Below are 14,596 nucleotides of genomic sequence, written 5' to 3'. Positions count from 1 at the left end.
GAAGGAAGGAAGGAAGCCCCCCATCTGGGCCGGCCCCAAGCCAATGGATGCCAGCCCATTCCTGAGCTGCGGAAGGCAATCCTTCCCATCAGAAGCCCCAAGCGCCCCCTACTGGCTCTGGAGAGCAACACATTTACAACCCAAGGAGCAGCCGTTGCTCACGGGTTGTGTGGTGGGACCAAAAGAAAAAAAAAAAGGAAAAAAAAAGCCAAAGAAAGCTAACTGCTCCCTAGGCCCCCACAGCTGAGGCACTTTAACGTCTGGGGTTAAAAACAAGGTGCACGTTAGCATCAGCAAATGGCAAAAGGAAAAAAAAAAAAAACCAACAGAATGAGGAAATTGGGAGTATCCGGATTTGGGCAATCGCTGTCTCCAAGCTTCTAAAAAAAAAAAAAAAAAAAATGCAAAATGCACTTGTTACGTTCTAAGAATGAAGCATATTCACCCCCAAAACAGGCTTTCGTGTTTTAAAAGATTTCCGGCATGGCCACAGCCTGGGGTGTGTGTGTGTGTGTGTCTTAAACTCACGTGGTTTGGTCAGGCCTGCTCATAACGGCCTTTGGGTTTGGAGTTAAAAGTTAATACTCTCTTGGGGGGGAAAAGCAGTAATTAAAAAAAAGACACCTGTGAAGTTGAATTAAGACTCCTAAAATATGGAATTTTCGCATTTTAGGAAGAAATCGGGCTGCGCTGAGCCTGGGACTCAGGAAAGGTCATTATTTTACCTCAGGGTCTTCAAACGTGGCCATTTTATGACTTGTGGACTTCAACGCCCAGAATTCCTCAGCTAGGCACGCTGGCTGAGGAATTCTGGGAGTTGAAGTCCACAAGCAGGGGTCTTCCAACTTGGCCCTTTGAGGACTTGTGGATGTCAACTCCCAGAATTCCTCAGCCAGGCACGCGTGCCTGGCTGAGGAATTCTGGGAGTTGACATCCACAAGTCCTCAAAGGGCCAAGTTGGAAGACCCCTGTTTTACATGGATGAAGAGAAGCATAAACTCCTGATTTTAAGGAATGGATTCAAGAGATGCGTTCTTTACAATATTGGTTTTTGAAGTGTCTGCTCTCTTTTTGAGGGAGATGGTCGGTCTAGAAAGGCAGAATATAAACAAATAAATACATAGACCAGGGGTGTCCAAGCTTGGCCCCTTTACGACTTGTGGACTTCAACTCCCAGAATTCCCCAGCCAGCCATGCTAGGTGGGGATTCTGGGAGTTGAGGTTCACCCGTCTTAAGCCCTGCTGGTTCAGAGATTCTGGGAACTGAAGCCCACCCCTCTTAAAGCATGCTGGTTGGGGAATTCTGGGAGTGGAAGTCCCCCCTCTTAACCAGGATGGCTGGGGGATTCTGGGAGCGGAAGTCCACCCCTCTTCAAGCATGCTGGCTGGGGGATTCTGGGAGTGGAAGCCCACCCCTCTTCAAGCAGGCTGGCTGGGGGATTCTGGGAGTGGAAGTCCCCTCTTCAAGCATGCTGGCTGGGGGATTCTGGGAACTGAAGTCCACAAGTCTTAAAGGGGCCAAACCTGGACACTCCTGGTCTAGATTCTACTACCAAGGAGACTACGGAGCAATTGATTTTTACATGATCTACATTTAATAATGTTTAGAGGCAAATTAATGCTTTATCGATATATGGATTTTTCTTTTCCTAAATTGTTTGTTTTCCTCCGGACGTTTAGCTTATTTGAATCCCCACGACGTATCCTATTTCTTACTGTATTATCCCTGACGTATGATTTGTTTTCTTACACTTCACTAAAATGAAATTATAAGTAAACTTCCTGTGTTAACAATGGAGGCCGAAGTCATCCTGATTTATTTACTTATTTATATTTATTCCCACAGGTAGTCCTTGACTTACAACCGTTTAGTGACTGTTCAAAGTTACACGAGCACTAAAAGGACTTTTGACTGTTTTTCACGCTTAATGACCGTCGTAGCATCCCCGGGGCTCACGTGATCAAAATTTGGACGCTTGGCAACTGACTCGTATTTATGACGGTCACGCGATCTCCTTTTGCGACCTGACTAGCAAAATCCATGGGGTAAACTGGATTCACTTAACGACTGTGTGACTACCTTAACAATGGCAGGGATTCGCTTAACAGCCGTGGCGACAAAGGTCGTAAAACGGGGCAGGACTCACTTAACAGCTGTCTCATTCAGCAGTAGAAATTTTGGGCTCAACTGCGGTCGTAAGTTCGAGGACTAGCTGTATTTCATATTTCTTAGCCAGAGATCTCCCTCGGGAGAGCAGCTTTGGGTGGTCTACAAATATCATCGTCATATTGATATCCAAAGAGCTTCATTTTGGGGGTGCAGAAGAGGAAGAGGGGGAGTTTGCTGCTTCTGGTTCGGGGTTCCTATCAATGGGTGACTGTTGTGAGGCTGAACCCGGGGAACAAATTGGACCTGGTTTGCACGAGGGCAGGGGTAGGCAACCTTGGCTCTTTTATGACTCGTGGACTTCAACTCCCAGAATTCCTCAGCCAGCCATGCTGAGGGGAAAGGGAGAGGTTTCCAAGCTGAGCCATGCTGGCTCAGGAATTCTGGGAGTTGAAGTCCACAAGGCACGAAGGGGCCATAGTTCCTCCATGCTGGCTGAGGAATTCTGGGAGTTGAAGTCCACGAGTCATGAGGGGGCCATAGTTCCCCCATGCTGGCTCAGGAATTCTGGGAGTTGAAGTCCACTAGTCATCAAGGGAGCCATAGTTCCCCCATGCTGGCTGCGGAATTCTGGGAGTTGAAGTCCACCAGTTATAAAAGAGCCAAGGTTGCCTACCCCTGCCCCAGGGGCCAGCCTCCTTCCTCTCTCTAGGGGCAGGGAGGATGTTACCAATCCAGGGCTGGACAAAGATGGCAGCGGTCAGTCAACCATGATTGATTTGGTCCTTTAGTTTGGGGCGCTGTCCAAATCAAGCAAAATTGTGGGGTCCCTGGGTGCTCTCTGAGCTGGGTGGTTTTCTGCAGACCTTTCACAACCCAACTAGCTAATGTCATCAGTGCTGGGAGTGAGTAGGGTCTGCCCTTTGTAAACCTTATTTTTCCCCTCTGTACTTTTAACCCTACTTTACCCTTTTTAAGAAAAGGCTGGACAGCCATTTGTCTGAAATGGCACAGGGTCTTCTGCTTGAGCAGAGGGCTGGACTAGAACGGGGGTCCCCAACCTGTGAGTCATGGCTCATTTGCGCTAGCGCCACGGCCGCGGGGCGCAAAAAGAGGATGCCACGCCTCGGGGTTCATAAATGTGACGCCGCTGCACCGCGGGGTGCGGAAACAAGGCACTGTGCCACGCAAGAATGGGGCAGGGGTAGTATCATGCGGGCGCTCGCCTCGTTTGCGGCACACACGTGCTTGCAGCCCTGTGCGCATGCATGTAAAATGCTTCCTCTTCCTTTTTCCTCCGGTCTGCCAACCGACAAAGGTTGGTGACCTCTGGACTAGGAGAACCCCTGGGGTCCCTCGTTCTGTTATTCAACCCTATAAACACAGCACAATGTTAACCTTAAGAGGGCATGGTGGCTCAGCGGTTAAAGACGCTGAGCTTCTCAGCTGGGAAGCGGACAGCCGGGGTTCAAGACCTGAGCGCCACCTGATGGGGCGAGCTCCCGTTCCTTGCTCCAGCTCCTGCCCAGCTAGCAGTCTGAAAGCATTCAAACGCAAGTAGATAAATAGGTACCATTTTCGTGGGAAGGCACTGTGGCGCAGAGTCACGCTGGGCCACGCTGGGCACTGTGGCGCAGAGTCACTTCCGTGACCACGGAAGTTGTCTTCGGACAACACTGGTTCCCTCGGCTAAGAAAGGGAGGTGAGCACTGCCCCCCCCCAGAGTTGGACACGGCTGGACCGGGAAACCTTTCCCTTTCAACATAGCACTGATGATGGTACCTAGTTTGGGCAGGGGGCTGGACTAGAAGACCTCCAGGTCCCTTCCAGCTCTATTCTATTCTAGTTGGGTCATGAAATGTCTGCGAGAAACCCACCCAGCTACAAATATTCTCTTTTATCACAACCAGAATTGAAACAGCCATCAGGGATGTTAATAATAATAATAAAGTTGGAAGGGACCTTGGAGGTCATCTAGTCCAACCCCCTGCTCAGGCAGGAAACCCTATACCATTTCGGACAAATGGCTGTCCAGTCTCTTCTTAAAAACTTCCAGTGTTGGAGCATTCACCGCTTCTGGGGGCAGGTTGTTCCACTGGTTAATTGTCCTCACTGTCAGGAAGTTTCTCCTTAGTTCTAGGTTGCTTCTCTCCTTGACGAGTTTCCATCCGTTGCTTCTTGTCCTGCCTTCAGGCGCTTTGGAGAAAAGCTTGACTCCCTCTTCTTTGGGGCAGCCCCTGAGATACTGGAAGGCTGCTATCATGTCCCCCCTCGTCCTTCTCTTCATTAAACTAGACATCCCCAATTCCTGCAACCGTTCCTTGTATGTTTTAGCCTCCAGTCCCCTGATCATCTTTGTTGCTCTTCTCTGCACTCTTTCTACAGTCTCAGCATCTTTTTTACATCGTGGTGACCAAAACTGGATGCAGGATTCCAAGTGTGGCCTTACAAGGCCTTGTAAAGTGCTATTAATACTTCACGTGATCTTGATTCTCTCCCTCTGTTAATGCAGCCCAGCACTGTGTTGGCCTTTTTGGCAGCTGCAGCACACGGCTGGCTCCTATTTAAGTGATAGATCCAGCTTGTTCTTCACTGGCAAAACTGCCAAAAGACGCCACGTGTGGACTGAGGAATTGTTTTCTTCATGGCAAGGCCCCTTTTAGGAGATTTTGGGACCGTATCTCAAGCTCTCCAGTGCCAGCCCAGGGCAGAAGCACTGTGGCATTAAAACTGGCCCTCAAATCTGATTATAATTTTAATGATAGGTAGTCCCCGACGTACAGCCACAATCACAACCAGCATTTCCCTGACAAAGCGAGTCTCGCCCCATTTTACGATCTTTACTGCCACGTCTGTTAAGGGAACCACTGCAGTTGTTAAGTGAATCATACCGTCATTAAACAAACCTGGCTCGCCCTATTGAGTTTGCCGGCTGGAAGCTAGCTGGGGAAGGTTACCAATGGCGCTCGCGAGACCCCCAAGGCCGCCACAATCGTCATAAATACACCTCGGTTGCAAATGCCCAAAGTTTCGATCAAGCAATGCTGCAAGGATTGTTAAGTTTAGAACGGTATAGAGCCGGAAGGGACCTTGGAGGTCTTCTAGTCCAGCCCACTGCTCAAGCAGGAACTTGTGAGGACCGGCCCTACGTTATCTTTCTCCAGGGCTGTTGTAACTTTGAAAAGTTGCTAAGTGACTGACTGTAAGCTGAGGACTAACTGTATGTGCCTCAAACGCGGCAATTTAAAAGTTGTGCTGTTTTCGAAGCAGGCAATCGTGACTTTGGGGGGGGACATTTTTCCTATTTCCCCGCCACCCCCCGCCCAGAAAGCAGGAAGTGGACACTCCCCCAGAAGGGGTCCCGGCACCCAGACTGCCTGGAAGCCCTTCGTCTACGGACAGGGTGGGCATGTGACCCCAGACCACCAAGCTGGGCTTGGTCTGGAGATTGGGCCCCTGCCCGCAGGTAGAGAGACTCCGTGGTCTGCACGGTGGCTGTTGTGAACTATGTCTGCACCCCATTTCTGGAGGGTCCTTACAGGAGAAGAGGATCACCCAACTGGGGGAACTCTGAAAGGGTCCTGTCTCTTACCCCCCCTCCCATTAACGGCTCCGTCCCTCTGTCCTCTCCCCAGTGTGAAGCTGGAGGCAGCCCGCGAAGGGAGAAAGCCAAGGGGGGGCAGGGTCCCAGGAGGCAGCAGCAACCTGCCAAGGTACTCCTTGTACTACAGGACTACACCCGCCCCCCCCCCAAGTCACAACAAAGGCATGCCACATCCAGAGAGACGGGAAGGAGGGTCCTACCTCTGTGTGTCGGAAATGCACCACCAGGCCCAGGCCCAGCCACCGTAGATGTAGTGCTTCTCGTCGGAACCGCAGCATCCACCTGCCCGGAGAGCAGAGAAAAGGCGTTGCGATGACGTTGCAGGCAATCCCACCCTTGTTCAGTCACTCACCTCCTGCCTTTATAAATAGTACGGTAACTTTGAAAAGGTGGCAAACACACACACACACACACTACTTCTCCTTCCATCTATTTTCCCCACAACCCTGTGAGATGGGCTGGGCTGAGAGGGAGGGAGGGAGGGAGGGACTGGCCCAAAGCCACCTAGTTTGGCTGTCATGCCTAAAGCAGGACCAGAACTCACCGTCTCCTGGCGATTGGTCCAAAATCACCCTCCGGGCTTTCGTGCCTAAGGCAGGACTAGAACTCACCGTCTCCTGGCGATTGGCCCAAAGTCACCCAGTTGCCTTCCATGCCTAAGGCAGGACTAGAACTCACCGTCTCCTGCCGATTGGTCCAAAGTCACCTAGTTTGGCTTTTGCCTAAGGCGGGACTAGAACTCACTGTCTCCTGGTGATTGGCCCAAAGTCACCCTGCGGGCTGTCATGCCTAAGGCGGCACTAGAACTCACTGTCTCCTGGTGATTGGCCCAAAGTCACCCAGTTGCCTTCCGTGCCTAAGGCAGGACTAGAACTCACCGTCTCCTGGCGATTGGTCCAAAGTCACCTAGTTTGGCTTTCGTGCCTAAGGCGGGACTAGAACTCACTGTCTCCTGGTGATTGGCCGAAAGTCACCCTGTGGGCTGTCATGCCTAAGGCGGGACTAGAACTCACCGTCTCCTGGCGATTGGTCCAAAGTCACCTAGTTTGGTTTTCATGCCTAAGGCGGAACTAGAACTCACCGTCTCCTGGTGATTGGCCCAAAGTCACCTAGTTTGGCTTTCATGCCTAAGGCGAGACTGGAACTCGCCAACTCCTGGTGACTGGCCCAGAATCACCCAGCCAGATTTCATGGCTAATGCGGGACTAGAACTCACCGTCTCCTGGCGATTGGCCCAAAATCCAAACCCAGCTGGCTTTCGTGCCTAAGGCGGGACTAGAACTCACTAGTAATTGCCCCCCAACAGATCTGACCCCTTTCCTCCCCCATGTTCAAGATGAAGATGTCTTCCCTTCTGCTTGGCAACTGCTGGCATTATTCTGAGTTGGGGGCAACCTTTTAAATTTGGATGGGTGCAGAGAGTGGCTGCATCACGGACGGTTGCATAGAAGCTGGACCAAGGCAGAGTTCTTCTCAAAGGCAAGCCAGGCCCAAGAGCCGTACTGCTCAACCGTGGCAAATTAGATGGGCGAACTCCAACTCCCAGAATTCCCCAGCCACTCGTGCTGGGTGGGAATCCTGGGAACTGAAGTCCACTCCTCTTCAAGCATGCTGACTGGGGAATTCTGGGAGTTGAAGTCCACCTCCCTTAAAGCATGCTGGCTGAGGATTCTGGGAGTTGAAGTCCACCCATCTTAAGCCATGCCAGTTGGGGGGATTCTGGGAATTGAAGTCCACCTGCCTTAAAAGCATGCTGGCTGAGGATTCTGGGAGTTGAAGTCCACCCATCTTAAGCCATGCCAGTTGGGGGGATTCTGGGAATTGAAGTCCACCTGCCTTAAAGCATGTTGGCTGAGGATTCTGGGTGCTGAACACCGCACCCTTTCAGATGCTGACTTTGAGGATTCCCAACAAGCCACAGGACAAGCGCTCTTTCTCACAAACACACAACCTTTGTGCAAAACAAAAGCGGTCCCCAAGGGCTCCACTAACGATCTCGGAAACCCCAGGCGGTGCCAGTGCTCGGCTTCTTAGCTCCCCTGGGGCGGAGGTGAGAGCATCCTTCCCCACGTCCTCCCAGCTTTAGGGCGTTGATTCTGCCTTTGTGCTCCACGGCTACCTTCCTGTCCCTTGCAATGTAGCTGAGGATCAATTTGGTGTCGTGCCAGTTCAGAACAGAACACCAGGCTTGGAAGGGACCTGGGAGGTCTTCTAGTCCAACCCCCTGCTCAAGCAGGAGACCCTAGACCAGGGGTCCGCAGCCCCCGGTCCACAGCATGCTAGCAACTGGTCCGCACAAACAAAGTCCCATCTGTGCAATGCAGGCAGCACACAAAATCACGCACCCTCCAGTCCGCAGAAAAAACCTCTCTCCACGGAACCGGCCCCTGGTGCCCAATAGGTTGGCGACCTCTGGACTAGACCATTTCAGACAAGCGACTGTCCAGTGATGGAGTATCCACAAGTTGTTCCACTGGTTAGTTGTTCTCACTGTCAGGAAGTTTCTCCTTAGTTCTAGGTTGCTTCTCTCCTTGATTAGTTTCCACCCGTTGCTTCTTGTCCTGCCTTCAGGCGCTTTGGAGAAGAGCTTGACTCCCTCTTCTTTGGGGCAGCCCCTGAGATACTGGAACACTGCTATCATGTCCCCCCTCGTCCTTCTCTTCATTAAACTAGACAGACCCAATTCCAGCAGCCTTTCCTTATATGTTTCAGCCTCCAGTCCCCTGATCATCTTTGTTGCTCTTCTCTGTACTCTTTCTAAAGTCTCAACATCTTTTTTACATCGTGGTGACCAAAACTGGATGCAGTATTCCAAGTGTGGCCTTACCAAGGCCTTGTAAAGTGGTATTAATACTTCACGTGATCTTGATTCTATCCCTCTGTTAATGCAGCCCAGCACTGTGTTGGCCTTTTTGGCAGCTGCAGCACACGGAGTGCGTATTTCCATTTTCCTGCCTTCCTCGACTTCGTTTAGTGACTGAAATTTTTAAGAAGAGATTGGACAGCCATTTGTCTGAAATGGTGTAGGGTTCCTGCCTGAGCAGGGGGTTGGACTCGATGACCTCCAAGGTCCCTTCCAACTTTATTATTATTATTATTATTATTATGATGACTTCAGCCATTTGTCTGAAATGGTATAGGGTTTCCTGCCTGAGCAGGGGGTTGGACTAGATGACCTCCAAGGCCCCTTCCAACTTTATTATTTATTCATTTATGACCCGTTTTTCATACTTACGGCCACTACAGCATCTCCAGGGTCACGTGATCAAAATTCGATCAGTTGGCATGTATTTTTAAATGACGGTTGCAGAGTCCTCTGTGTGTGTGTGTGTGTGTGTGTGATGTGATTCCCCCTTTGCAACCCTCTGATGAGCAAAGTCATTGGGGGGAAGCGGGATTTGCTTAACAACCACAGGATTCACTTAACCGTGCCCCCCCCAAAAGGTCGTAATGGGGAGCAACTCACTTAACTGCCTCACATAATGACGGAAATTTCAGGCTCAATAAGTCAAAAACTACCTGTTAACCAGGGGTCTTCCAACTTGGCCCTTTGATGACTTGTGGACTTCAACTCCCAGAATTCCTCAGCCAGCCTCTATTTTGTTTGTTAGATTTAAGACAGGGGTCTTCCAACTTGGCCCTTGGATGACTGGTGGACTTCAACTCCCAGAATTCCTCAGCCAGCCTCCATTTTGTTTGTTAGATTTAAGACAGGGGTCTTCCAACTTGGCCCTTGGATGACTGGTGGACTTCAACTCCCAGAATTCCTCAGCCAGGCACGCGTGCCTGGCTGAGGAATTCTGGGAGTTGAAGTCCACCAGTCATCCAAGGGCCAAGTTGGAAGACCCCTGCTGTTAACTTTCCTCAAGATTTGCAATAGCTAGCAAATCAACTTAGAACGCTTCGGATCTTTTTCCTCCAATCCGGCCTGTCCAGCCGTCCAGTTTCACCCCTGTACTGGCATGCAACTTTCCAACTGCACCCCAATTTCGGCTGCGGCTTCCGTAGGAGCCGATCTGCCGCCTCCCACGCAGCAGCAATGGCTGCCTTATTTATTATCTGTCTCGTAGCTTTGCAGACAAGCCTGGACGGGGCGGGGGGGGGGAAGGAGTGTTTCTCAATCTTGGGAGCTGGCCAACGGGTAGACTTCAACTCTGCTATGCTAGCTGGGGGATTCTGGGAGTTGAAGTTGAGAATTCCTCAGCCAGGATGCTTTAAGACGGGGGGGGGGGTCTTCCAACTTGGCCCTTTGATGGCTTGTGGACTTCAACTCCCAGAATTCCCCATCCAGCAGGGGTAGACTTCTGTTCCCAGAATCCCCTAGCCAGCGTGCTTAAGATGGGGAGACTTCAATTTCCTCTTAAAGGTGCAAAGTCTGTATTGGACGCTTTAAGGCAGGGGTCTTCCAACTTGGCATGCCTGGCTGAGGAATTCTGGGAGTTGAAGTCCGCAAGTCTTCAAGTGGCCGCATTTGGTTAATAATAATAATAATAATAATAATAATAATAATAATGATGATGATGATGATGATAGTAAAGTTGGAAGGGACCTTGGAGGTCATCTAGTCCAACCCCCTGCTCAGGCAGGAAACCCTATACCATTTCAGACAAATGGCTGTCCAGTCTCTTCTTAAAACCTTCCATTGTTGGAGCATTCACCGCTTCTGGAGGCAGGTTGTTAATAATAATAATAAAGTTGGAAGGGACCTTGGAGGTCATCGAGTCCAACCCCCTGCTCAGGCAGGAAACCCTATACCATTTCGGACAAATGGCTGTCCAGTCTCTTCTTAAAAACTTCCAGTGTTGGAGCATTCACCGCTTCTGGAGGCAGGTGGTTCCACTGGTTAATTGTTCTCACTGTCAGGAAGTTTCTCCTTAGTTCTAGGTTGCTTCTCTCCTTGATGAGTTTCCACCCATTGCTTCTCGTCCTGCCTTCAGGCGCTTTGGAGAATAGCTTGACTCCCTCTTCTTTGGGGCAGCCCCTGAGATATTGGAAGAACTGCTATCCTGTCCCCCCTCGTCCTTCTCCAACTCCCTGCTTGGGGAGCTGAAGATCTGGAAAGCTCCTGCTTTCCATACTTGGGGGGGGGGGGGGACAGCCGGTCCACGCCTCCCCCAAGGGCAAAGTGACCGGCCCTTTTCTTCCCAGTCCTTTTATAACGGCTGCGGGTCTGGTTGTCGTCAGACCGTCCTTAAAGGAACCAAGCTTAGTTTCAGAAGACACTCTGGCTGCAATAACGACACTTTCTGCAGAGAATGAGGTTGGGAAACACAACAACAGGAAACGCAGCCAGCCAGCTCAGAGGCCGCCCAACAGCCCTCTCCGTTTGCTCAGCCTTGGCAAAGCATCCACACATTCCAGAAACGATAGCAAAGAGCGTTAGTTACACAACCCGGGTCTTGGCAACAAGATGCAGAGTGAAAAAAAACATCACCTAGCTCAGGGGTCTTCAAACTCGGCCCTTTGGACTTCAACTCCCAGAATTCCTCAGCCTGGGAGTTGAAGTCCACAAGTCATCAAAGGGCGGAGTTTGAAGACCCCTGCTTNGCCAGTTGGGGGGATTCTGGGAATTGAAGTCCACCTGCCTTAAAAGCATGCTGGCTGAGGATTCTGGGAGTTGAAGTCCACCCTTAAGCCATGCCAGTTGGGGGGATTCTGGGAATTGAAGTCCACCTGCCTTAAAGCATGCTGGCTGAGGATTCTGGGAGTTGAAGTCCACCCATCTTAAGCCATGCCACTTGGGGGGATTCTGGGAATTGAAGCCCACCTGCCTTAAAAGCACGCTGGCTGAGGATTCTGGGAGTTGAAGTCCACCCATCTTAAGCCATGCCAGTTGGGGGGATTCTGGGAATTGAAGTCCACCTGCCTTAAAAGCATGCTGGCTGAGGATTCTGGGAGTTGAAGTCCACCCATCTTAAGCCATGCCAGTTGTGGGGATTCTGGGAATTGAAGTCCACCTGCCTTAAAAGCATGCTGGCTGAGGATTCTGGGAGTTGAAGTCCACCCTTCTTAAGCCATGCCAGTTGGGGGGATTCTGGGAATTGAAGTCTACCTCCCTTAAAGCACGCTGGCTGAGGATTCTGGGAGTTGAAGTCCACCCTTAAGCCATGCCAGTTGGGGGGATTCTGGGAATTGAAGTCCACCTGCCTTAAAGCACGCTGGCTGAGGATTCTGGGTGCTGAACACCGCACGCTTTCAGATGCTGACTTTTAAGGATTCCCAACAAGCCTCAGGAGAAGCGCTCTTTCTCACAAACACACAACCTTCGTGCAAAACAAAAGCGGTCCCCAAGGGCTCCACTAACGATCTCGGAAACCCCAGGCGGTGCCAGTGCTCGGCTTCTTAGCTCCCCTGGGGCGGAGGTGAGAGCATCCTTCCCCACGTCCTCCCAGCTTTAGGGCGTTGATTCTGCCTTTGTGCTCCACAACCGCCTTCCTGTCCCTTAAAATGCAGCTGAGGATCAATTTGGTGTCGTGCCAGTTCAGAACAGAACACCAGCCTTGGAAGGGACCTGGGAGGTCTTCTAGTCCAACCCCCTGCTCAAGCAGGAGACTCTAGACCAGGGGTCCCCAGCCCCCGGTCCATGGACCGGTCCCGGTCCGCAGCATGCCAGCAACTGGTCCGCACAAATAAAGTCCCATCTGTGCAATGCAGGCAGCACACAAAATCACGCACCCTCCAGTCCGCAGAAAAACCTCTCTCCACGGAACCGGCCCCTGGTGCCCAATAGGTTGGCGACCTCTGGACTAGGCCATTTCAGACAAGCCACTGTCCAGTGATGGAGTATCCACAAGTTGTTCCACTGGTTAATTGTTCTCACTGTCAGGACATTTCTCCTTAAGGAGAAATTGCTTCTCTCCTTGATCAGTTTCCATCCGTTGCTTCTTCTCCTGCCTTCAGGAGCCTTGGAGAATAGCTTGACTCCCTCTTCTTTGGGGCAACCCCTGAGATATTGGAAGGCTGCTATCCTGTCCCCCCTCGTCCTTCTCTTCATTAAACTAGACATCCCCAATTCCAGCAGCCTTTCCTTATATGGTTTAGCCTCCAGTCCCCTAATCATCTTTCTTGCTGTTCTCTGTACTCTTTCTAGAGTCTCAGCATCTTTTTTACATCGTGGTGACCAAAACTGGATGCAGGATTCCAAGTGTGGCCTTACCAAGGCCTTGTAAAGTGGTATTAACCCTTCACGTGATCTTGATTCTCTCCCTCTGTTAATGCAGCCTAGCACTGTGTTGGCCTTTTTGGCAGCTGCAGCACACGGAGTGCGTATTTCCATTTTCCTGCCTTCCTCGACTTTGTTTAGTGACTGAAATTTTTAAGAAGAGACTGGACAGCCCTTTGTCTGAAAGGGTATAGGGTTTCCTGCCTGAGCAGGGGGTTGGACTCGATGACCTCCAAGGTCCCTTCCAACTTTATTATTATTATTATTATTATTATTATTATTATTATTATTATTATTATTATTATTATTATTATTATTATTATTATTATGACTTCAGCCATTTGTCTGAAATGGTACAGGGTTTCCTGCCTGAGCAGGGGGTTGGACTAGATGACCTCCAAGGCCCCTTCCAACTTTATTATTTATTTATTTATGGCCCCTTTTTCATACTTACGGCCACTACAGCATCTCCAGGGTCACGTGATCAAAATTCGATCAGCTGGCACGTATTTTTAAATGACGGTTGCAGAGTCCTCTGTGTGTGTGTGTGTGTGTGTGTGTCATGTGATTCCCCCTTTGCAACCCTCTGATGAGCAAAGTCAATGGGGGGAAGCGGGATTTGCTTAACAACCACAGGATTCACTTAACCATGCCCCCCCCCAAAAAAGGTCATAAATGAGGAGCAACTCACTTAACTGCCTCACCTAATGACGGAAATTTCAGGCTCAATAAGTCGAAAACCACCTGTTAACCAGGGGTCTTCCAACTTGGCCCTTGGATGACTGGTGGACTTCAACTCCCAGAATTCCTCAGCCAGCCTCCATTTTGTTTGTTAGATTTAAGACAGGGGTCTTCCAACTTGGCCCTTGGATGACTTGTGGACTTCAACTCCCAGAATTCCTCAGCCAGCCTCCATTTTGTTTGTTAGATTTAAGACAGGGGGGTCTTCCAACTTGGCCCTTGGATGACTGGTGGACTTCAACTCCCAGAATTCCTCAGCTAGCCTCCATTTTGTTTGTTAGATTTAAGACAGGGGTCTTCCAACTTGGCCCTTGGATGACTGGTGGACTTCAACTCCCAGAATTCCTCAGCCAGCCTCCATTTTGTTTGTTAGATTTAAGACAGGGGTCTTCCAACTTGGCCCTTGGATGACTGGTGGACTTCAACTCCCAGAATTCCTCAGCCAGCCTCCATTTTGTTTGTTGGATTTAAGACAGGGGTCTTCCAACTTGGCCCTTGGATGACTGGTGGACTTCAACTCCCAGAATTCCTCAGCCAGGCACGTGTGCCTGGCTGAGGAATTCTGGGAGTTGAAGTCCACCAGTCATCCAAGGGCCAAGTTGGAAGATCCCCTGCTGTTAACTTTCCTCAAGATTTGCAATAGCTAGCAAATCAACTTAGAACGCTTCGGACCTTTTTCCTCCAATCCGGCCTGTCCAGCCGTCCAGTTTCACCCCTGTACTGGGATGCAACTTTCCAACTGCACCCCAATTTCGGCTGCGGCTTCCGTAGGAGCCGATCTGCCGCCTCCCACGCAGCAGCAATGGCTGCCTTATTTATTATCTTTGTCGTAGCTTTGCAGACAAGCCTGGACGGGGTGGGGGGGGGGGAGGAGTGTTTCTCAATCTTGGGAGCTGGCCAACAGGTAGACTTCAACTCTGCTATGCTGGCTGGGGGATTCTGGGAGTCGAAGTTGAGAATTCCTCAGCCAGGATGCTTTAAG

General features: G+C 50.6%; 1 protein-coding gene across 1 annotated transcript in view; it reads right to left on the bottom strand.

Annotated features, from left to right (window-relative positions):
• LOC107299297 (flotillin-2) overlaps positions 1-14,596 on the bottom strand; it is a gene marked incomplete at its 3' end in the record, with an annotated part of 38,261 nt that overhangs the window by 13,378 nt on the left and 10,287 nt on the right. The window contains exon 2 of the mRNA XM_015828658.1: positions 5,912-5,993. Within this exon, the coding sequence (XP_015684144.1) occupies positions 5,912-5,993 (82 nt within the window). The remainder of the gene's footprint in view (positions 1-5,911; positions 5,994-14,596) is intronic.

The sequence above is a fragment of the Protobothrops mucrosquamatus genome, unplaced genomic scaffold, assembly GCF_001527695.2.
Source record: "Protobothrops mucrosquamatus isolate PMUCROS unplaced genomic scaffold, P.Mucros_1.0 scaffold4774, whole genome shotgun sequence".
Lineage (NCBI taxonomy): Eukaryota > Metazoa > Chordata > Lepidosauria > Squamata > Viperidae > Protobothrops > Protobothrops mucrosquamatus.
This window is presented reverse-complemented; position numbering and strand designations above follow the sequence as displayed.